This window comes from Equus quagga, chromosome 1 (assembly GCF_021613505.1).
Source record: "Equus quagga isolate Etosha38 chromosome 1, UCLA_HA_Equagga_1.0, whole genome shotgun sequence".
NCBI lineage: Eukaryota > Metazoa > Chordata > Mammalia > Perissodactyla > Equidae > Equus > Equus quagga.
In genome coordinates, this window is record NC_060267.1 from 58,138,553 (window position 1) to 58,162,699 (window position 24,147).

Here is a 24,147-nt window from a genome sequence, read left to right on the forward strand (position 1 = left end):
CCCGCCCACCGCCGCCGGGCCCGCCCGCGTCCCGCAGCCCGCGCGGAGCCCGCCCCGCCCACCACCGGCGGGGACCCGGACTCGGAGAGAAGTCGGGAGGGGACCGGAAAGCGAGCGGGAGCCGGTCCTACGCTGCTCCCAAAGCCGGGGCGCCTAGAGCCGGTGGATGAGCCCGTAATGGAGAAGACGTGAGCTTGGCTTTATTCCCGAGAGTCCACGATTTGCACGCTCAGATGGGGTGCTTGTCAAGGCCGTCATCCGGGAAGGTTGGCCGCTTTTCCAGCCAGGCGGGGATAATTCCTACTGTTTCTCGCGTGGCAGTGCTTTCACAATCCTCCCGGGCTGTTTTTGGAATAGCCTCGGGGGTGCCAATTCTCCGTCCTAACGGAACCAGGAAGAATAGAGTCTGATGAAGCCACTCACCAGTCCTTGTGTCCAGATAGCCCCACAACGCGGCAGCGCGGCCCAGGCCAGGGGAGAAACACACGTGACGCCTAGGAAAGAGAAACAGAAACGAGAAAGCAAATTCCTGGAAAGGGCAAGGAACCTAATAGGATCAAGGAAGTTGCCACACTTGAACAGAGGACTGGAAAGTGAATTTTAAAAAAGAAGAAAAAGACTGGAAGGAAATATAACCAAAACCCATCACGTGGTTACATTAAAATAATAAAAATCAGTGATTTTTCTACTTTTTTGCATTTTCCAAATTTTCTTAAATGGCTGTGGCAGTAATTTTAGTGACTAAAAACTATCATAATAAACATCACATAAGGGAATAGTTCATTAGATTAGGCAGTGTAAACTGTACTTCAAGTTGATTTCTTTGTCACAGTTCCAAGTCCAAGTGATTAAAGTATAAATAGCAAGTAATATTTTTAAATAGGGTTTTCTCTGAGGTTCCTGGCAGCTAAAGCAAAAGGGAGAGAGATTAATTTCATAATTCTACAAAAACAGGATGGAGTATACCAATTTCCACTTCAAGACAGTCCAACTTTATCTCGCACCTAAATTTAAATAACATCTGTGGTTTTTATGTGCAGCTTAAATTGGCTCTGAAAGAGGTGTCAAAGGGGACAATCTGGAAATTTTGAGCAAAAGCAGGTTCACTCCAATAAATATATTTCCTCCCACAGTGACTGGTGTGAAGGGGACAACAATCATTAAGATGTCTGAGATCAGAGAATAAATGACCCCATCAGTGGCCCCTGCTGAACGCTCTCCTCTGGGGGAAGATGCAGGTCAGGCTGGAGTTAGAACTGTGCTGCGCCCAGGACAGACACTCCTCATCTGGGCAGCCGAGGCCGGCCCACATAAGCTATAAGTCACTTCTGGCACCAGCACTCTGGTACCGTAAGAGCATTTCTGGGACCATAGATGCGTTTCTAGTGCTGTATGTGGACCAGTCAGGCCAAATCACGCTACCCAAGAAGCTGTTCCCAGGCTCTCACGGCATATTCTTGTCAGGAGGAGTTTAACTTCTAACCGATGCATTTAACTAGCGGTCCTTTCAACCTCAACACCACTCAGCTCTCCTCTTACTCTCGCCGCTCCTGACTGCTAAACTTTGAATGATGGATGACATCATCCTCTGCCTTCTTAAACAGGACTCTGAATATACTTTCATTTTTCCCGTGCCTCGGGGTCCTCATTACACACATGGCCTCCCGTGCTGTGAGGTGCAGCCATGGCTCCAGGCAGCACTACTGTGCGCCCCAATCTCCCTCCATGCACATCCGCTCACCACCCATGCATCCCCAAATATGGCAGTTACAATAAAGCTGCTAGGGACATTCTCCGACAAGTCTTTTTGTGGACATACGTTTTCGCTTCTCTTGAGTATGATACCTGGGAGTGGAACTGCTAGGTCCTAGGGTTGGGGAATATTTCACTTTATTAGAAAGTGCCAGTTTTCCAAAGCGGCTGTACCATTTTGCACCCCTACCAGCAGTGTACGAGCGTCCCCGTGGCTCCACATCCTCTCTTGGCTCACCTCCTGTACCAGCTCCCTGGTCCAAGCCCCATCTCCCTCTGCTTCTTGCAGTAGCCTCCTGACCATTCCCCTCACTTCTACCTTGGCTCCAACATGCTTTCTCCTTTTATATAAGGTCAAATGATGTCACTCCACTTTTTAAAATCCTCTATGGTTTTGTTACCACACAAAATTGGGGCTCTCTTGGCCAATGCACATAAAGAGCCAATTATTATGTCATCAACTTTTGGGAAAAGAAAACAGCTTATTGTGAGATCAATCTGCAAGGAGGAGACAGGCATATGTTTTCAGATCTGTCTCCCTGGTCCAGGGCTTGGGCACAATTTACAGGGTGAAGGGCAGGGCGTCTGAGTGTGGAGATAGGTGATTGGAGGTGAGGAGAAGTGAGGTAATTGGTGATCTGCGCAAGCGCAGTTGAGCTTCATGCCTCCTCACAAACTGTCGACGAAAATAATCCATAACCAATCTATCAATGAAAATTTGGAATGAGTTTATTCTGAGCTAAAATGTGAGGACCATGGCCCGGGGCCTTTCTTCGCGAAGGAAGAAAGGGCACTGAAGAAGTGGGGTGCACAGAGTGGTTATATAGCCCCAAAGAGGATGTTTCACATATGATTGAAATGTCCCTTTTACAATAGTCACAAGAGTGCTCTGTTGGCACAGTGATTGATGGACACAGCAGGTAGGTCTGCTGTCTCGGTGAACACAGCAGGGTGGCAGGTCTGTTGTCTCGAGCTGGGTGGTCACAGATGAGCTGGGTGGTCACAGGTGAGCACAGCAATCAGCTCCTAGCCTAAGGAAAGATGCTTATCCCTAAGGAAATGCCAATGTGGGGGGAAGTTGCACCTTTATCTCAAGGGCCTTTGTTCTTGCCATAGGAAATGTCTAAAGCAGATATACAATGCATGCTCAATGGCCACAGTCAGGCCCTTTTGGAAAAACAAAGTCAGGCCGAATTAGGTTTACACCCAATGGCTTCCTCATATACTCCAGTATATCCTATTGCTTGCCATTTCTATTGTCACTCCAATATATCCTATTGCTTGCCATTTCTATTGTCACTCTAATATATCCTATTGCTTGCCATTTCTATTGTCACTCCAACATATCCTATTGCTTGCTATTTCTATTTGTCAGGATGCATGTTCACAATGGTGGTGGTAGCATGCTCTGTGGGTGGAGCATTCAGCCTTTTGATGTCAAAAGCGTCACTTATTGGGCACTTGTGCAGGCCCAGTTGATGCATTGGTGGTCTCAACCGGCCTGAGGTGGACAAGCAGGGGAATCTCAGATCCTGAAAAACCACTCTTAATCACTCTGTGGCTCTGATGGGGTCACTTGACCTGGTGCTGTAGGCCCGTGGTCACAGTCTCCCAAGCTCTCCTCACTAGCCTGCAAAGTCCTACATGATCTGCCCCATCTCCAAGTGCTGACAAATTCATGGCAAGCAATAGGATATACTGGCGCGTGTGAGGAAGCCATTGGGTGTAAACCTAATTCAGCCTGACCCTGTTTTTCCAAAAGGGCCTGACATGGCTGTTGAGCATGCATCTGCTTTAAGCATTTGCTATGTCCCAAAGGCAAGAACCAATGGCCTTAAGATAAAGATGCAACTTGCCCCACATTGGCATTTCCTTAAGGATAAGCATCTCCCCTGGGCTAGGAATTGAATGTGGTGCTCACCTGTGACCACCCAGCTTGAGACAACAGACCTGCCAGCCTGCTGTGTCCATCAAGACAGCAGACCCACTACCTGCTGAGTCCATTAATCACTGTGCCGACAGGGCAGTCTCGTGACCCTTGTAAAAGGGACATTTCAATCATATGTGACACGTGCTCTTTGAGGGTATATAACCACTCTGTACACCCCATTTCTTTGGTGCCCTTCTTTCCTTGGGGAAGGAAGACCCTGGGATAAGCTAGTCCTCAGATCTGGCTCAGAATAGACTCACCCAGTTTTCATTTATGGATTGGTTATGCGTTATTTTCATCAACAACTCAAAACCTCACTGTCCCCTTGTAATTCCACTTCAGCCTCAGTGGCCTCTGTGCTTTCCCTAGACCTGGCTTCATCTTTTTCCACAGCACGTAATACAACCTGAAATGTCATGTAATTACTTGTTTGGGTCGGACTGTCTCCCCTCACTGGACAGGGCCTTGTTTTATTCATGCTCTTGCCTTGGTACCTAAAACAGCGCCCGGTCCTCCTGGGTGCTCAACAGATGGAATGAATGCGAGGACAGGAAAAGCATCAGGTGGGGTTGGGAACTGTACAGAAGACTAAACAGGACCCTGGGAGGGTGAGCGACCAAGTGGGTGACTGGTGAGTCTGGCCATCTAGGGAGGTGATATCTAAATTGATGGCTGAAGGTCAAGAAGGGACCAGACATGATGAGAGGGGAAGAGCACTGTGGGCACAGGAAGCATCCACTGCAAGCACTCCTAGGCTGGAAGGCTCTTGAGGCACCTGGTGCGCAGAGGGTGAGGGAAGGAAGGCCAGCTGTGGTGGGGGCCTGGCAAGTAGCTGGGATCTCACCCCAACTCGGTCCAGCCGGTCCCCAGTCTTGTGTCTCCTCTTCAGCTTTCTGCACTTGGGTGGCTTCTCCCCCTCCACTCCGCTGGGGTTCTTGTCCTTTTCTTATTAGTTTGTAGGATTCCTCAGATGTTCTAGATGATAGCCTCCTTTTTGTTTTCAGACGTTGCAGATATCTTCTTTCATCTGTTCTTGGCCTGTTAACTTTGTCCATGGTATTCCGTATGAAACACAATTCTCAAATTCATCCATTTCTCCCCTTACAGTCTGTGCTTTTGAAGTATGGTTTAAGAAGGCCTTTCCTCTATAGGTCACAAAGATATTCCCCTATATTTTTTCTATTTTATAAATTTGTGTGCACTGCTGGTGGGAGTGCAAACGGCGCAGCCACTGTGGAAAACAGTACGGAAGTTCCTCAAAAAAACTAAAAGTAGAACTACCATACGATCCAGCAATCCTACTTCTGAGTATTTATCTGAAGGAAATGAAAACACCATGTTGAAAAGATATCTGTACCTCCATGTTCATCGCAGCATTATTTACAAGAGCCAAGACATGGAAGCAAACTAAGTGTCCAGTGATGGATAAATGGACAGAGAAGATGTGCTGTGCGCGTGCACACACACACACACACAGAGGAATATTATTCAGCCATAAAAAAGAAGGAAATCCTGATGTTTGCAACAACATGGATGGACTCTGAGGGCAATGTGCTAAATGAAATAAGTCAGACAGACATACAAATACCGTATGATCTCACTTATGTGAGGAATCTAAAAAAAACAGAACTCAAAGACATGGAGAACAGATTGGTGGTTGCCAGAGTCAGGGGGTGGGGGGTGGTCAAAATAGGTGAAGGGAGTCAAAAGGTACAAACTTCCAGTTATAAGAGAAATAAGTCCTGGTGATGTGATGTACGGCATGGTGACTATAGTTAATAGTACTCTATTGTATATTTGAAAGTTGCTAACAGAGTCTTTTTTTCTTTTTTTAAGATTGGCACTTGAGCTAACATCTGTTGCCAATCTTCTTTTTCTTTTTCTGTCTTCTTCTCCCCAAAGCCCCCCAGTACATAGTTGTATATTCTAGTTGTAGGTCCTTCTGGTTGTGCTATGTGGGATGCTGCCTTAGCATGGCCTGATGAGCGGTGCCACATCTGTCCCCAGGATCCAAACCGGCGAACCCCTGGGCTGCCGAAGGGGAGTGTGCGAACTTAACCACTCGGCCATGGGGCCAGCCCCTAACAGAGTAAACCTTTCTTTTTTTAGGAAGATTAGCCCTGAGCTAACTGCTGCCAATCCTCCTCTTTTTGCTGAGGAAGACTGGCCCTGAGTTCACATCCATGCCCATCTTCCTCTACTTTATACGTGAGACGCCTACCACAGCACGGCTTGCCAAGCAGTGCCATGTCTGCACCTGGGATCCGAACTGGCGAACCCTGTGCCGCCAAAAAGTGGAGCTTGTGCACTTAACCACTGCGCCACTGGGCCAGCCCCACAGAGTAAATCTTAAAAGTTCTCATCACAAGAAAAAAAAATTGTAACTCTAGGAGGTGATGGGTGTTAATTAAACTTATTGTGGTGATATATACATATATTAAATCATTATGTGGTATACTTAAAACTAGTACAATGTTATGTGTCAATTACGTCTCAACAAAACTGGGGGAAAAAGTTATTTCCTCGATAGGTGACAAAGATATTCTCCCATATTTTTTCTACTTTACAAATGGTGTGGTTTTATTTTTCACATGTTGGTCTTTAATTCATCCCAACTTTATCTTTATATGTAGTGTTACATAGGAAGCCAATTTTCTTTTTCTTTATATATAAAATAATGAATGGAAAATGAGCCCATTTTCCAAACACCGTTTGCAAAACAATCCATCATTCCTGTTGATTGCGGTGCCTGTCACCGTGGCCTGGGTCTGCATGGGTGCTGGTCCCTCGGAAGGCTCCCTTCAGCCCCATCGGTCCACTGGACCTTCTTCCCACACTGTTCCATTCTTATTCCCGTGGCTTTGTGTTAGGTCTTACTATAGCTAAGGCAACCTCCCTACAATTCTTCTAGTATTTGTGGTTTTTATTCCTTGTATGAATGTGAAAGAGTTTCTGAGCCATCCCAGAGGACAGGTTTTGATAGAGAGCCAGGACGGAATGCACTGGGAGGAGGAAAGTGGGAAGAGGCCAAGCTGGGAAGATAGAGGGACCATCGACTTAGCCTAGTAGTCACTTTGCGGGGGCGGCACCAGCACAAGTACAGGGAATGATGGTAAACTCGCAGGAGACAGATGCGCCCTGGGAGTCAGCCCATGCCCAGCCTTTGGGCACTGGAGGGAGGAGGGAGCGTGTGGACAGAGGGTCTGGGCAGGCTGCCCGCCCAGGAGGTCAGGGGAGGTCAGGAGAGGTCGGGAGCCCTCCAATGTCATGGACAGTCATGGACAAGACCTCAGCCGTCACAGCTTGTTTTCTCAGCTCTGTTCCTTGCCAACTCTGTGGCCCTGGGCACAATACCTAATTGGTCCGAGGCTCAGTTTTCTCATCAATTAAACGGGATGATAATGGTAGAAGGAGAATGCCTTTGAATACACTGACTGGTACTGAGTTCACGTTCCAATCACTACCTATTCAATGGAAAGGAGGGCGAACAGCATATGTTGGGCATAAAGTCAGAATGAGCAAGGCAAGTTCTCAGGAGCATGCAGAACCCTGGCATGAGGTCATTGGCAGTCCTGGGTTTGCAACCAAGGAGGCCAGCGGCTGCCCCCAGGAAAGTCAGCCACCGGCTCACCCCAGCCTGGGGCCCAGAGCAAGTTTCTTGAGTTCCTATCTCCTGTCTATAAAAGGAAATGATACCACACACTTCAAAACTGCATTCTGAATAAATGAAATGTGGAAAGGTCTGGGCACACTGTCTGGTATGCAGTGAGTTCTCAGTAAGCAGGCTGTGGTCATTACTGCTGGGCAGGCCCTTTGGGGGCTCCTGTGCAGTTCTGTGCTGTGTGAGGATGGTTGGCTGAAGTCAGAGGTCAGGGTGCAGGGGGTGGTTCAGGGGTAGGAGCTCAGTAGCTGGGGCTTGTGAAGGGGCACGAAGAGGAAGAAAGGAGAGGACAGGGAGTGCCTACTCACCCCTCCCCTTCCTCCGCTTGTCTCCTCCTGAGCTGCCTCCACCACACACATCTGGACTTGATAATGAGCTTCTCCTCCAGGTGTTTGTCGTTTCCCCCCAGGGTGGGTGCCAGCATTGCCTTTGGGCTCTCAGTCGACCTCAGGTGCTCCCTGGAAACCGAGGGGGGGGGGGGGGGGGGCCGGGGCCCCGGGGGCCCCGGGGGGGGCGGGGGGGGGGGGGGGGGGGGGGGGGGGAGGGCCAGTGCCCATGGGCCTCGTTGTGGGCTGAGCTCTGAGAGGGCTGGGCCGCAGCTGCCTTGTTCACCGTTGGTCCCTGGTGCCACTTTGCTATGTGTGCGTTGACTCAAGTCGGTCATCTCATCCTCTCCCACTGCCGGAGGTAAGGCCTCTGACTCCCCCAGAGACAAATACAGCCGGGGTCGGGGGTCTGGAGGGCACATGGGCTCACACCCTGCTTTCTGGCGCTCACTTCCCCACACCCCACTGCAGTCTCTTCAGACGTGCCAGTCTCAGGGTCACAGTTTCCATGAGCCCACAAATGCCACTTCTGTGCCTCCTCTGCAGTGCTCACAAAAGCTGACAGCCATCATGCGCCGGGTGACTCCTAACTTGTGGAGCGAAGGCTTCTTCCCCCCACTCCGGATAGAAACCGACAATCAATTCCTGCTGAGACCTGGGGTGGTGGCAGGAGGTGAAGGTGGAAGGTCTTGTGGGGGCAGCAGAGGGATCTGGCGCTGCACAGAGTGGCCTGTACATAGCCGGTTCTCCATATTTGCTCACCACGTGACAGGAGTTGGGACATGGAGCCTCCAGGGCTCTCTAAGCCAACAGCCAAACTAACAGAGCGGTGAAGAGCATGGTGGCTCATTTCTTAATACCTCTGGCCCCCAAGACCTAAGCGAGCGAGCACCTCAGAGCTCCTCTTCTCTGCCTGATGCAGGACTGGGACCCAAAAGAAGAGTGAGGTCCGTGGCTTACCGTCTCGGAGGGACACGGGGCTGGCACACAGGAACCAACGACTTGGGGGGGATGGGGGGAGGCTATGGTGCTGCTATGAGAGGCCACAAGGGAGCCCAGGGAGGGCTGGAGGAGAGCAGGGGACGGAGTGGCTGATGTGGAGGGATGATGAGGGGCTGGGTGCTACAGACGAGACGCCCAGGAAGGAAAGGGTCCCCGCTTTTCTTTCCTCCAACAGGGGAGGGGCCCTCCCTATAGCATGGCCACTCGCCACCCATCTCCGTGCTGCATGAAAATGTCACACGGCCACCCTGAGGGGAAAAGCATGGGGAGACGCTGTGGAGAGGACTGTCCGCAGCCTGGGAAAGGAAGGGAAGGGGGGACCAGCTCCCCCACCTTCAAGGTGCTTTCCCACCAAGACAGAGTCCGGGCTTTGGGCCTTGAAAGACAGGGCAGGGGGGCGGGGTTTGGAAGGCAGGAGAATCTAGAGAGAGGAAAGAGAACAAATCCTGCTGGAGGAGAGGGAAGATGGCTCGATCCAGGATCAGGGCCTGTGGAGCAAAACTTCCGTTCACACGCAAGATCATGACTGGCACTGCACCGGTGAGCTGTCAGAGCTGGAAACCCCATCTGGAGTCCTCCCAGCCCGACCTGGTGTGTGTTGGCAGGTGTGGCCCTGGGGGAAGCCGTAAGAGGCTAGCTCTGATCCAGCTGTGACTCAGGGCCCGCCTCGAGCTAACCACCGGTGTGGGGTTTCCAGTGCTACCTTAAGCAGCTTTCCCCATGGACCTTTCAACCTGGGGCCAAGAACTTGCAGTTGCCACGGAGGCCCTCACCCAGGGAATCAAAGCAGAGTGACTTTCAGAGGACTGACTGCCAAGGCCTGAGTGGCTAGAAAACCAGCACTGTCCCCTCGCACAGTGTGGCTGTGGCTAGAATGGGCTCCAGGGGAAGAGACAGGTGGGACAATCCCTGGAAGGTGGGCCGACTCTGCTGAAGCGTCCTCCAGCATCTGACCACCAGGGCTGGCCAGGCCAGGGGCTCCCCGTGCTCCCCTTGGTCTTGCCGCTGCCCTTTCTCAAGTCGGCTCTTTGGATGTGGCTGAATCACACCAAGCCAAGGGAAGGGAGTCGGGGTCCTGGCATGGGGTGGGGGCGGGAGCCTGGCTGAGACTGGCTTTATGTCTTACATGGTGATTTGTTACAGAGAGAGGTGTTAGAGACGGCAAGTCACAGCGTCCAGAATTCTGCTCAAGGATGCACAGATCAAGAGTGAGGATGCACAAGGATGATCAAGGATGCACAGTGGCAGAGTGAGCACTGTATGTGGGACTTGTGTCCCTTGAAGGGAGGGACCGTGACTCTCACTGCTGTGGCCTCCTGCACACCAGAGCAGGGGCAGTGAAGAATGCGTCGGCTCTGAATCACGAAGGCCAGGAGACTCCTGCCTCACCCTACGTGAAGTCTCTGCCTCTTCATCCTCTGCTGGATTTCCCCCACGCTCAGCCTCCCCTGTGGCTTCCTTCCTTTCCTACAAATGCTGTGCTGAGCTTCAGGCGTCATCACTAATTTCCCAGAAGCCAGCCTGGAGCAGCTGTTGCGGCTTCCCGTCACAGGCACTCGGGCGGGAGCAGCTCCCTGCCTCCTGGGACTCTGGCAATTCTGCTTTTGGGTAGGGGCTCAGATTCAGTCTTGAGGGGGTCGCCCATGTGGCTCTGGCGGCCAGTGTGGGACTCAGCAGCCACACCCACAAAATCCAGAGCACACAGCGTCTCTGGTCTCTCTTCAGCCCCAAAACCATGTTATGGGGCAGAAAGTGAAGGTTATTTTCCCATTTCAAGGTCGGGGGGCCTGCGCACGCCGTTCACTGTGTGGTGAAAACCAGCTTCTAGATGACACAGAGGCCATGGGCTCCCTTCCCTGGCTGAACTCACTGCTCAGCTCTCAAGGCCAAGGTCAGTTCTGGGGCAGCTTTTGGCTTACGCCTAAGACCACTGGGCAGGATGGCAGCTTTTCCCACCTGCTGCTGGCATGGCCCAGGCCACAGAGCGGTGTGTCCTCAGCTCTCCCAGGGTCCTTGGAGAATTCCTCTCCAGGTAGGAGGAAAGTCTTGGGTTCGGGGTGAGGAGGCCTGCAGGGTAGATATTATTCTGTTGCTTCCACTTGCTTTAAACACTGAATTCTTCACCCGCCTCCACCTCTTGACCTGGTGGGAGCTCCTGGCTGGTGGGCAAGGGGGCCCAGCTGCCAGGGCACCCCCACTCTAGAGGCCGACAGGCCTTCTCACAGGCACTCAGGGCTCTGGTGGGCTGCTCTCTATTCAGTGCCAACTGATCGCTTCTGCCTGCGGAGGTCTCGTCCCAGGTCCACCCGTCCACGTCCTTCTTATCACAATTCCAGCTTGAAACTGTCAGTTTCCTAATTTTTCATCCCTGATCATGTAGCGAGTTTCTGAGTCCAGGAGTCTTTTTATTGCCCTTAACACCCCTCCCCTCCCACCGCTCCAACAGTGGAGGGGCCCTCCCTACAGCACAGCCACTGGCCACCCATCTCCGTGCTGCATGAAAATGTCACACGGCCACCCTGAGGGGAAAAGCATGGGGAGACACTGTGGAGAGGACTGTCCGCAGCCTGGGAAAGACAATTTTCCTGCCTGCCCTGCTCCTTCAAGAGGTCTGGTCCTGTCAAGGGAAGGAGAGGCAGAATTCTTACCAGCAGCAGTGCGCTCCCCCCACCAAAACAAACAAACAAGCAGGGTGGTGGGAGGGGCAGAAATGCTGGGGAATAGAGGGCCCCATGACTCAGGAGCAGCGACACAGCCCTCCCACCCCACAGGGATTCCCTGCTGGAGGCCAACCTGGGGGCCCAGGCACTGGTGGGCAGCTGGTCCTGGTGCGGGGGCCTCACGGGGGGAAGGCGTCCCTGGAGCCCACGGTTTTATGGGCATATCCCAGCCCCCTGCGAGAGTGAGGAAAAACAATCTTCTTCCACACAGAAGAAGAAAATATGCAGACTTTATCTGGGTTGTTGCCCTGTGAGGAGTGCACACAGCTGGAGTCCTGAGCACGGGCCCGCAGGGCATGATTTTACCTTACGTTTACATGTGACGACTGCAAAGTCAGCACAACGGGGTACTTCCGCTCTCCCTGCTCTCCCAGGCACAGTGTTTCAGGAAACTTGTCTGTTCTGGATGTTTCTTCCAAACATCTCCCCACAGGAGAACTTGGCGGGGCCTCCGCCCCCCAGGGGTTAAGGCTCTGCTGAGTCTGGCTCCTTCTCTGGGCTACAGATGAGGCTGCGTGGAAAGGCCTGGGTGTCCCCTTGAGCTGAGAGAACTGGTGTGTTCCCAAATGGTGCTGATGCAGGCCAGCACTGTCCAGCCTCAGACACACAGCCCTCCACACCCACCCCTCCTGCCTCCCCACCCAGGTTTACAGGTGACACTAAGAACAATTTGAGGACAACTTAAAACAATTACTGGGCCAGAATGTTACTGTGTCCCAATATGACGCTGGTATCAAGTGAGAGTCTGGCCCCAGCTACTTTTTTTTTTTTTTTGAGGAAGATTAGCCCTGAGTTAACATCTGCCGCCAATCCTCCTCATTTTTGCTGAGGAAGACTGGCCCTTCTTCCTCTACTTTATATGTGGTACGCCTATCACAGCATGGCTTGACAAGTGGTGCGTAGGTCCGCTCCTGGGACCCAAACTGGTGAACCCCGGGCCGCCGAAGCAGAATGTGTGAACTTAACCGCTGCGCCACTGGGCCGGCCCCAACCAGGTACATTTTTTAAATGGTATTCAATTCTTTAAAAACATTAAAACATTACATAAAATGAAACTGGGGAAAGCAGGCTGTTGGCTGTCAGATGCTTCTTGTTTTTCCTTTTCCCTCACAGAAAATACCAGGCATTCGAACTCTTGGGGAGACAACCTGAAGGCCGGAGTGCCAAACCTGGGGTATTCAGAGGGTTTCTGTACCAAGAAACACTCGTTTTCCTCATCACTTGCTGTGCCAGCTGCCGATGGTGTGTCCGGGTGACCCTTGTTCTTCTGCCTGTTGCTCGGTGCCCTCACATGGACACACCCTAACAGTCACTGGCGCACCCCTTATCCTCGACACAGCTCTGGAGGGCTGGGGACCCATGGTGTAACCCCTGAGCCACTGCTGGGAGAGGGATCTGGTGGAGCTGCCTTGAGGTGGAGGAGGCTGGCGGCTCTGGGCTGCAGAAATGAGGCAGGAGGAAAAAGACTGGGGTGTCCCCTTGATCTGAGAGGGTCAGCAGTGTTCCCAGAAAGGCCCCACGCGCTGCCTCGGGCCCAGCACTGTCCAGCCATGGGCACACACCTGGCAGTGGCTCCTCTGAATGTTCTGGGAACACTGCTTATCTATAACCACCTGTGTCTACTAAGTTCCTGAGAGGCAAGAGGATTCAGCCCAGCATTTAAAATAATTAAAAATACACACACAGCTCTGTGGGCTCACCAGATAGACCTGACATGACCTTGGGCACAGGGTGCCAGCACCTAGAGGAGTTGGGAGCACTTTGCCCTCAGTCTTCCTCGGTTTCTCACCTCTTCAAGGCAAACCTGTTACCGTCACGAGCACTGTCTGTGCACCTACACAGGCCCTCGTTCACCGCCCTCCTCCGGCTCCCGTAGGTTGCTTACCAGCCCCAGGTTAGACCGAGGGAGGGAGGCCCTGACCAGTCGAGTGATGCGCCTAAGGCTACCCCTGAAGGCAGGGAAGAGGCGGGGACGGTTCACGTCTGAACACTGACCCTGCTGCGGCCCAAACTGCATGCCCCACCCCTCTCTCACTTGTGGGCTCAGACGCCAGCCCCTCAGCACCACGCCACACTTGGCACTCCAAAGGGCCTTCCCCTGGGTCTGGAGGACGCTCCATCTGCCGACTTCAGAGACCGTTCAATACAAACGTAGTCTTCCAGGCTCCAGGCCACTGCAGAAAGACTCTCAACTTGGATCCTGCCCAGCCCTGTGGCCCAGGCCACCACCACAGCTGGTCCCACCCGGGACTCAAAGGCCGAAATCCAGCGTACTTTAGAACTAGATGTCCACTCTGGTTCAGAACGGTCATGCTGGGTATGAAAAGGAAGGAGTGGGTATGCGTGTGCATGCGTGCATGCATCACGGGACACTGTCTCTCCCTCCACATCTGTCTTGTAACAGGTGGCTTCTCAGGCAGAGGTGGCTGGCACATGTGACCGACCTCCAGAAGCCAGACTCCACCTTCCCCGTTTAAGGCCCAGCTGCAAGAAGAGCTCAGGGCAGGGGACACAAGGAGTGGGGCTGTCACAAACCCCTACCTAGTAAAGTTCAGCAGCAACAGCTGTCTGGGAGTGTCAGTGGAGGGCCTGTGTGGCCCCGGGCCCCTGGTCTAACAGGCTACCTGGTCGAGCGTGCTGAGGCATCGTCCTAGCTCCCGGGGTGGTGTTCGGAGGGACATACCCACCTAAGAGGGTGGTTTCTTGTCCTCCTGAGCACCAATGGGGCGGAATCCTCCAAGCAGGTATCGTGAAGGAGGAGGGCATCGCCTAAGTGGGCCAGTGTGGCCAGCTCATAAAGCGAAAGAAAATGGCACATTCTCTCCCTTACCATTTTTCACTCTGATTCCTAAGAAGGGACCATGAGGATTCAGGGTTCATGAGGGGTTCTGGAGCCATTAGACACGGGGGCTTCTTGGAAGGAAAGGGGGTCCATGAATCTGGGGTGGTGCTCACTTGGGGTGGGGCAGCCCTCCTTTCTGGTGCCCTGCCTAAAACAACAATCATCATTCCTGCCACCTGGGGTTGCTGTGAACTGCAGCCAAATCCTCCTGTTTCCAGCTCTAATCAAAGTGAGTCCCTCTGAGGAACAGTACAGGTGACCATCAAACTCCGTCTTTCCCAACAGGCACGCCACCATCCACCCCGCCCTTTAGGAATCTGGGCCACAGCATATTCACTTGAGCTGGTTCAATTTCTTCCACCTGAGATGTCCACATTTGTGTCAACTCAGCCCCCTTTCCTCCTTCTGGAATAGCTGGCAATATGGCCGAAAGGCTCTGGGAGCCAGCTGCCATGGCAGTGACCTCCAGGCTGGGCAAGGCTCACCTCCACCCATTTATTGCCACTTTCTCTCCCCCTGCCAGCTCCACTGCTCCAGAGGGAAGCATTGTGCGTGAGGGATTAGCTCTGTGGGTGATGACAAAGTTGGCTATACTCCTAATGGGTCAACACACCAAGGGAGGGGAAAGAGCGGGAATGTGCCTCCATTTGGAAAAGCAGCCCAGCAGGCTTCCTGTAGCACAGAGAGAAGAGTTGCCCAGGATTATTCCTTCCAATCTCTTGGGCATGATTCCAGTCTAAAGAAGGGTGACATCAGCTCTCTCCAAGACCTTATGCATTGCATGGACTTCAGGGACCCTGACATATCTCAACGATTTAGGCCTGGAGGCTGCAGACTCCCAGGCCACCTGTGTTGGAGGACAGACTTGGGCAGGCCTGGAAGCAGCCCAGGCGAGGAAGGGTGCCAGGACCACAGGATCGCCCTGACTTGGAGAATATTTCAAAGAATACGCTGCTTCTCTTCAAGACGGTACTGAGGCCCAGTTTTGACAAACAGGTTCTTACCACAATGGGTTGCTCCAGACACTTTCTCCAGTGACAGCAGCTGATGGCTGGGCCAGGATAATATGAAGGAGTTAAAAAAGCACAAACCTAAACAAAGCTGTGTTCTTTAAACAACCTTGTATTCACCCACACATACGCTAGATACATAATGGTCTGCGTGGACGCCCCCCACCTGAAAGAGGTGGGCAGTGGAACGTGGAGATGCAGCCTGGCTCGCTTCCACGTCCAGTAAAATGACTTAAGAAATACACTATTTCTTTTAAAAACTTTTATTGCGCATAAAATGGCCCGTTTCCCTTTGTAGCTCAGTTGTTACCACCTTCAACATTTTTTTCTTTAAACTCTCTTCACTTCTTGCCCCATGGAAAAACTTCTCTTTTTGAAAGGATAAATAACAGTCTATCATTGCAGATTGAAAGCAGCTGGAGGATGGCTCCAGGGGGCAGAGGACTGAAGACGTCATCTGAGCAGGGTTAGAACCCACAGGGAACTGCTGGCGGCCCTCGAACCCAGGCTGGGGTGCCTCTGCGTCCCTCTGGTGACACTGAACCTGGCGGCCCACTGTCTGGCTCACTCAGACTCTGGCACTCTGAGAGACAGGCACGTTTCCTGCTCCCCTGCCTTCAAGGGGGCTTCACTCTCGGGAAGAAAACCTGGCTGGAGCTGCATACATTTCCAGAGCAGGAAAACATTTCATGCAGCATGTCACCAGGGTATTAAAATAAAATGCAAACTAGTGGTTATAAAATGGGAGCTTTAAAAAAAAGTGCTCTACTAGAACCCAAAGCCGTAACACTGCTGGGAGGGGGGAGCTGGGGAGAAATTGCGGGCGGTGGACTTCAAGCTTCTCAGCTGTCTGGGAGCTGCAGCAGCAGCGCGTGCTTCGGCAGGACGCAGGGGCGTGCGAGGCTGACGAGGAACATCTGCTGCCCCTGCCCCCTCAGGCCGCTTGGGGCACGCACTGCATCCCTCTGCAGCACCACCGTGTGCCGCCCCCTGCTCTGGGGGGAGCAGGGGCTGTGAGGGACTCTCCCAGGGCTGGGCCAGCTCTGGGCACAGCGAGAGGTGGAGAGGGTTAGGGAAAAGGCCACAGGGGCGAGGAAGGTCCTGTCCCAAGTCCAATTTTATTGGAAGGTTGGGGTTTAAAGATAGAATCCAGAACACCTTCCTCTCCCCCTTCATAAGAAAAGAGAATAAAAATGGAGACTCTGCCTCATCAGAAAACATGAAGTGAAGAATGTTGGAGCTGTGACAGTTGCTAGCAGCACATCTCCTGGATTTCCACAGGAGAGAGATGGCAGCTTTTGGACAAAGTGAGGAATAAGACAGGTTCTTTGCCCCTTTGTGGTGAGAATGGATGCGCAAGTTGAGGCACAGTCTGGTTTCCCACAGAAGCTCCACGGTCAGCATGGACGCCCGATCAGGGCTGCGAGGGCTCTGCTCTCTCTACACTGGCCCCTCTCCTCCAGCAGTTGGCTGGACGATCCTTCTAGATTCGCCTGGCACTGTTGGCAATCCTTTCTGGGTTGTGTGCTAATTCTGTGGATGGACAAGCACGGTCTGGCCTGATGTTCTCAGACAGTCGTTCTACGAGCTGTACACAGCCAGTCCCTGGCTGAACCAGGAGAACCGAGCAGAGTTTGGCTCAAGAAGCCAGTTGCCTGGTGCTCATCATCCCCCAGCTTCCCATGGAGATCCAGGTAAAGGGGAGGTTGGGCTGGAGTTTTACCTGTCTGTGAGACCAACCTAAATCCAATATGTGCTGCAGCAGGTGCATTTCTCTCTGGTTGGAGCTGAGGCTGGGCTGAGGGAACTCTCACCAGCCGGATGGTTTACAAGGTCCCATCATACTGTCTCAGCCAGCCTGGGAGAGGCTTACCCAAAGACTTTCTTTAGCAAATGTGTGGTGGGAGGTTAAACTCTGGCACCAAAACTGAGAAAAACATGGGTTCTACAGAGCCAAGGTCCCAACAGGGAGAGACAAGCGGCATCTGTGCCTTCTGGCTTGGCCGCAAGCAGTGCTGAAATGTATCCCTGATGAGTGGCTGGGGCAGACATGAAGGCTGGCGCCAGAGCGCACGCAGGGAGCCGGGTGAAGGAAGAGGGCCAGACACCAAGTGCAGGAGGAAACACAGGGCTGTGGGCAAGGGCTGCACAAGGCCACAGGGCACCCCGGCCGCCCGCCCGAGACACTGAAGGAGGCCCAGGACAGGCAACGTGGCGAGCCTGTGGTCGGCGTGCGGTGAGACTGTGCAGCACAAGCGGGACACCCTTGTCACTCCCGCAGCAGCTGCCGGGCGATCAGTGTCTCTAGTAAAGATATAAAAATGAAGTTGCTTCTTTTCAAGTATTAAAAAAATAAGTTAACTGACAAAAAGGGTCTGAAGTGGTGGAGAGTTTCAATGTGCAAACACAGGAAAGACGCCAAGGACAAGATTGTCTCCTGCCCGACAAGAAGTGTGGAACAGTGACAACACTGTCAACTGGGGGCTTGAAAGGCAGGCCTCACCCCTGTCCCCTGAAGTCAGCATTTTCCAGTGTCAAACAGTTGTGAATTAAAGCAAAATGCAACAATCCACAGGCCTCAGGCCACAGCCAGAGAGGCCTGGGCATTTGGCCACGTAGGGTCCAGTGTGTGGTTCAGGGGCTGGGAGCAGACCCCTCCAGGGTCCTCCTTACTTGCATAATGAATCTGGGAGCCAGCCCACCCTTGGCTCCCCTGTGATGCTGGGGTGGGCGCCGCCCTGGCTTGGCCCTGCCCCTCCTGGTCGTGGTTCACATCTCGCTTTCCTGGAGAGCCGCCTCTGTTTCTTTGGTGGTCTTCAGGGAGCATGAGAAGCCAGCGGCCCCTGCGCTCCAGCGAGGGGCGCTCTTGGCTGCGGGCCTGGCAGAGAGGGGCTGCTTCCTTCTCTCACCGAACGCGCCTGTGCAAGAAGGCACCAGCCACCACGTCCTCAGGGAGCGTGCAGATTCTCCTTTTCCCACATCATCTGGCAAACACTCTAGGCTCTCTCCCTGGAGCGGGAAGTCAGGGTGGGCCTCTTCCGAGGAGGCTGAGCCATCTCAGGTAATCATCTCCACCTGGGGCTCCCAGCCGCACAGACACTTGGCTCACTTTCAAGAGGCGTGTGGACATTTGAGTGCAAACTCCTGGAGGTGCCAGGCCTTCTCAGATCTCAGATCTGGGCGGTTTGGGAGAACCCAGCCCAGGTTGGGCAGATGCTGCAGACCAGCCAGCCAGGGCACCGGCAGGAGCTCAGGACCAGTTCAGGCTGAAGCCCTTTGACAGCATGACGGCCTCCAGGTCCTTGTCCTCCTCTTTTTCCCGGAGCCGCTGCTCCTCCAGCAGGGCCACGAGGGCATCTCTCTGCTCCACTACGTCCAGCATCTCATTCAGGATCTTCTTCTCCTCTGACAACTCCTCCTCAGTCTTCAGGTGATCTGGGCAGTACCCGAAGACATTAGGTCCAGGGGGCCAGGAGCAGCAGACCCACCCCAGCTCCCCGCATGCACCTCACCTCCGCTCCCCTCTCACCTTCCACTGCCATCCGCTCCCGGAGCTCCTGCTGCAGGCGGCTCTGCCGGTCTTCCAGTTCCAGCTCCCGGGCGCTGGGATTGCAAGGGAGGGGAGGAAGACAAGTGACAGTGACTTGGGGACCACATCTTCTCATCTTCTAAATTAGGCAGGAGCTGTGCTCCTGCTGTGACAGGCACTGAGCCACTGTCCCCACTTAGCTGAGTCCCCAACCTAAGGCCACTCACAAAATCATCAGCTCCGACTCGTAGCGCACCATGGCATTCTTCTCTTGCACCAGCTTGAACCACTCCTGCATCAGCTTGGGGTCATCCTTCTTGCCCATTCCTGCCAAGAGAGAGGGTGGGTCAGGCGTAGGGACTGTCTGTGTCTACCCCGCCGGCAGGAATCATCACACTGGGGCAAATGTGCAAAGAGAGCCGAGCAAGATGCTGCCGGAACACTCCCAAGCCAGGTCCAAAGTTTGCCTACAGCCATGGGGGGAGGGGTACCACACTACCCTGGGGCCTGGCCGACTCTGTGCTCCCCATTCATCTTACCAGGCCTGGCCCTCACCCTCTCAGTAGCCTGGTCGCAGCTTGTTTGGACCTCTCCTGCCCAACGGTTTTCTTTTGGTATGTTTTGAGTGCTTTGCCCTCCTTTTAAGATACACTCGTTAATCCAGCTCCTTCCTGGGCTACGGCCCCCTCTGGGCCACTGGTACTGATGTCTCATCACTTCTTTATCTGGACCAGGGAGATAAGATACCTTTTCTCAACTCGTGCTCTATCAGGCTTTCTGACAAACACTCTCCTAACGAATCCTGTATGGTATACAAAGTACATCCCAGGATGAGTACCAGGTTTCTCACTAAGGGCAAAGAAAGCCCAGCAGACCCTAGAGACTAAAGAAGGCTCCACTCACAGCTCTCATCCAATCCTAGCAGCAGTTTCTGGGGCTGGTGCCTCCTGCTAGCTCGGGCTGCCCTGCACCAACATGAGACGGGTATCTAAATTTCCCAGGGGTACCTGACTCCACTGGGCTTAACTGCAGGAGGACGGAACGAAGAACTTTCCAAGGAATCAAACCACCCAAGGGGGGAACAAACGTCTTTTCCTTGGAGCACAAAGAAGCTCACAGCAAGGGTGTGGCCCTGCCTAAGGGCAGAAACAGATTCTGTCTGTGGTGCTTCAGTATTTTTGGATTACAAACCATTGTGAGACTCTCAGGAAAGCCAGAGACTCTCCTAGAAAACGCATACGGACACATCCCACAATTTCAGATAGACCTCCAGGCTGCTCAAGAGCTTCCTGAAGTCCGTCCCTGGGCCCCAGGTTAGGAGGCGCTTGACTGCACAATCTCTCAGAGTGCACTTCCCTCTTACGAGTCACTTGGTTGGATGCACCATCCCGGTAAAGACCAAACCCAGGAATGTATGGAAACACCCTCGGGGGGACGACCCTCATGTACCAAGCTTCTCACTCACTGCTCTCTTGCATCCTTCTACCTGACTTCCCTGCACTTTGTTCAGACAACTCTCTCTGCATTGTTTGCATGACACACAGGAGGCCCCAGCCGGTTAGTCTTTCAACAGGGCCACACTCTGGAGAAGCAGAAATGAGTCGTGTTCACGCAAGCAGGGGTTAGTGTGTGCACTGTGTCCCAGTGCACGTGCAGCCGTGCTCCCGGGGCGGTGCTCCCATCCCTGAATCCTCCTCCGAAGGGTGGAAGCTCCCTCCTGGCCGCTTGAGCCTGCTACTGTGGAGTGCACGCCAGAGTGTCTGGGGACCAAAGCTCTCCTCACCCAACCCGATAGACTTGGTTCTTTGGCTTTTAAAGCAGCCTGCAGCTCAGTTCCATGCATTCCTCTCTGAGCATCTCTGCACAGTGTGCCCACATGGCCATGGAGGATGGAGCCCTGAGGCATGCAAGCCGTCCAGTGCAGCAAGCTGTGAATGCACTGGAAGTCTCTCCCTCCTTCCCACTTCCCCATGTGCAAGAACAAAAAAACCCACGGGGAGACATCCAAATACTGCTCACGAGCTATGGGAGAGATTGCTCACAGCCGATGAGCAAAGTATATGGCAGGGTGTGACAGTCACATGTGAGCACCATGGAGAGGCAGAGTAAGAGGTTAGCAAGGGTTAGTCATGACCACACTCCCCCTCCCCTCCCACATGCCTTCTCAACGACACTCTGATCACCACAACAGACTTCAAATCAGACCAACTTAAAAAAACCACACACTCGGCAAGACACAGGGCAGAGAAGTTTGCTTTTAGTGGTTGTTTTGGAAAAGGACTCAGGGCATTTGTGTAGATCAGTCTTTGTAAGGTCAGTATTCCTCGACTCTGCCAACACAAATTGCTGCCACACAGGCGGGAGGTGCCCCACCTGTGTCCCTGCCCCTCTATCTGCTGGATGGGAGGCAGAAAGGCCCAACCACGAACGGTGGCACGATATCGTGGGATGCTCGCTCTGCTGCAGCCTGGAAGCTCTCTGGCTTCACTCCGAACCCCAGTCCTCCCCTGAGACCGTCAAAGGGATACTGTACCTTGTAAGAAACTGCCACATACTCATGGAGTTTTGTAACAGGGCTATCAAGTGTCCGAGAAAGACAGAGACGTCGCTGGGTCTGGGCCCTGCCTGACTGGCGGCGCTACGACCGGGAGAGGCGGGGAGGAGGGCAGTACGTTACCTTCCTGGACACAGCAAGGGCAGAAGGAGAGAGGTCTACGCCGTGGAGTCCCGCCACTGGGCTCAACTTCAAAAAGGACCAAACAAGGAGGAGGAGGACGGGGAGACGGAGACAGACAAAAAGGAGGAGGAGGGGGGGAGGGGGAGTTTGGAAGTGGAGAGGGCCAGAACAAAGGTGAAATAAAAAACAAGCAAAGGACAAAAAGCATAAAAAGTGAGAAAGGAACAACGGGAGGAAAAGAAAAAATACAAGAAATGGAAAAGCAGAAACAAGGGAAACAAAGTCTACAAATGAATTAAGTCCTTTTTTCAGCATGGAAGCTGCACGGGAGCAGACCCGGTGCTGGGTGTGTGGCCTGAGGAGGAACACGCGTTCCCCTTGGTGGGGTGGCTCACGGGGTGGGGACTGCTCCCTCTTCCTCTAGGCCTTACTGGGAAGGTGATGACATATGGGCACTACCATACAGTGGCCTTTAGGGTTTTGGGTGTTGGGCTCCCTCCTCAAAAATGCCCAAAGCCCCTGGACAGGTCTGTCTACCTGTGTGCAACAGACCATGTTAAATACAAGGTCGATACTGCTTCCAGGTGTGCAGGTGACAACCCAGGGTCACCAACCAAACCCACGTAAAATATTCTAAGATGATGTCACTATAGACACATGTGCTCCAGGGAAAACTAACCTCGGGTAGTCTAAGGGGGAGGAGGGCCTCTGACCACTGGGCTGCCATGCCCACAGAAAGCAGCTCTGAGTCTACGGAGGCAGCACCCAATCTTGGGATGGGCTCCAGGGCTCTGACATCTGCAATGCTTTGAATTCTGAGGCAGGATGTGTTGGGGGAAATGTATCCAAACAGAGGTGACTCCCCCAGTCTGTACCACTGCCCGCATCTACCAGGGAGAGCCAACCACCTCCTTTTCTTCTGCCCCTTCCATCTCAGTGGAGGGACCCAATGCCACAGCTGGGGCAACGCTGTCACACTCTGGACTGTAAGACCAAAAGGAGTGAGCTGACAGGACGAGCCAAAAACTCACAGCAGCAATGCTCTAAGAGTTGTGGGCGGGCAACTGAGAGAAGACAGCATGAGAGAGACATCCCTAAGACTCGGCAGACCTGACGGTGACTCGAGGAAGAGGGAGAGGAGCCCAACAAGGGACCATCACAGAACCACAGGCACACACAGGAGACATGGGGCCTGGGGAGAAACCGCCTCGGGGACTGCGGGGTGGGTGAGCGGGGCTTTCACACATTAGAACCGAGTGTAAGAAACAGCCTTGTTTTAGTGACCAGAAGGGCTGAGTAGACAAGCTGCTGGTAGAGGCCCTTCGGCTCTGCTGCTGAGCACACGCAGCCGCCACGCTTTCTCTTTCTTTTCGGGCTTCGTGACGTTCTCCATCGTGGCCTGTGCACAGTGAGTCTGACATTGGGCAAAACTGCACAACTAAAGCCTGAGAATGTGTGTGCGTGTGTGTGAAATGCTGATCACACCCAGTGTTCCAAACAGACGTGAGTGTGACCAGCTGACGTGCAGGGGCAGGGGAGAAGGGTCCCCATCTTAAAAAACACGCTGTGCATTACAGCTGACCTACAGTCAACCCTCTTTCTTTCAAAGTATAGAGTCCATGTTGTGCTCAGAATACCAGAATAAATCCCACGAAATACAGTGTCAGTGAACAGTCTCTGCCACTTCCTGGACTGACGTCACACGCAAACAGGCCATGGTGCAGAGTGGAACAGTGTCCATATTCATTAGCAAGGGACAGTGACACGATACACAACAAATACACACCCAAAATAAGTCAGGATGTACCTGCATGTATATTTAAAAACGTGTTTCTGATTTCTGGGTGTCACAGAATAGCTTTTAGCTCCCTGTATGTAGCCCACATCCTCACACTCTGTTTCCAATACAGAAGACAGGATAACCGACAGCAGAACAGAAATTAGGAAATGAAATCAGAAAAGGGGCATCAGGTAAAGCAAGTGTTAAAAAGGAAAAGGCCTCCTCACAACAGGCAGAAGGAGTGTGTGACACGGCCAGCAGGTGCCTCTGAAAGCAGCTGGGCAAGTTGACACTGTCTTCTTTAGACACTTCTGCACGCTCCAAAATTCCCATAATGTACATTACTTTTATAATCAGAAAAAACACCAATGAATACTGTTTTAAAAAGAAGAAAGTGAGGGGAAAAACCAGTCAAACAAGAGGAGTTCTACGAGACTTGAATCTGAATCAAGCAAGCAAGGGAAGCACAGAGACTGATTTTCTGTGCAATTTCTTTGCCTTTTTTGGAGATGTGAGAAATACATGATTTGGTTCACTAGTTCTAAGGGCAAAGACGTTGTCAAGCTTATGGCAGAAGTTTTAAAATTTATTGTATTTATTGTTTTTGCTGAGGAAGATGGTCCCCAAGCTAACATCTGTGCCAGTCTTCCTCTATTTTGCATGTGGGATGCCACCACAGCATGGCTGACGAGTGGTGTAGGTCTGTGCCTGGGATACGAACCCGGGGCACTGATGCAGAGTGCACCAAACTTAACCACGACGCCACAGGGATGGCCCCCATTTTATTTTTTTCGTGCCAGTGAGAGAGTTCTTTCTCTTTGTAATGGGAGCCATATTTATCCCATGTAACTGTTTTTGTGTCCTCAGCGGTCCAGCCGTCGCTTCTGAGCGATGCCAGGATGTGGTGCTGGTTGGAGG

At 52.8% G+C, this 24,147-nt stretch overlaps 2 protein-coding genes across 2 annotated transcripts in view; both read right to left on the reverse strand.

The window, feature by feature from the left end:
- The window catches only part of BID (BH3 interacting domain death agonist), a 27,700-nt gene extending 27,239 nt beyond the window's left edge, over positions 1-461 (reverse strand). Inside the window, exon 1 of the mRNA XM_046640130.1 lies at positions 424-461. The gene's annotated coding sequence lies outside the window, so the exon portion shown is untranslated. The remainder of the gene's footprint in view (positions 1-423) is intronic.
- A 15,029-nt stretch (positions 462-15,490) lies between these two features.
- Positions 15,491-24,147, reverse strand: part of MICAL3 (microtubule associated monooxygenase, calponin and LIM domain containing 3) — a 112,564-nt gene continuing 103,907 nt past the window's right edge. Inside the window, 4 exon segments of the mRNA XM_046647593.1 lie at positions 15,491-18,678; positions 18,773-18,846; positions 19,000-19,099; positions 21,450-21,515. Coding sequence (XP_046503549.1) covers positions 18,494-18,678; positions 18,773-18,846; positions 19,000-19,099; positions 21,450-21,515 — 425 coding nt within the window. The 3' untranslated portion in view covers positions 15,491-18,493.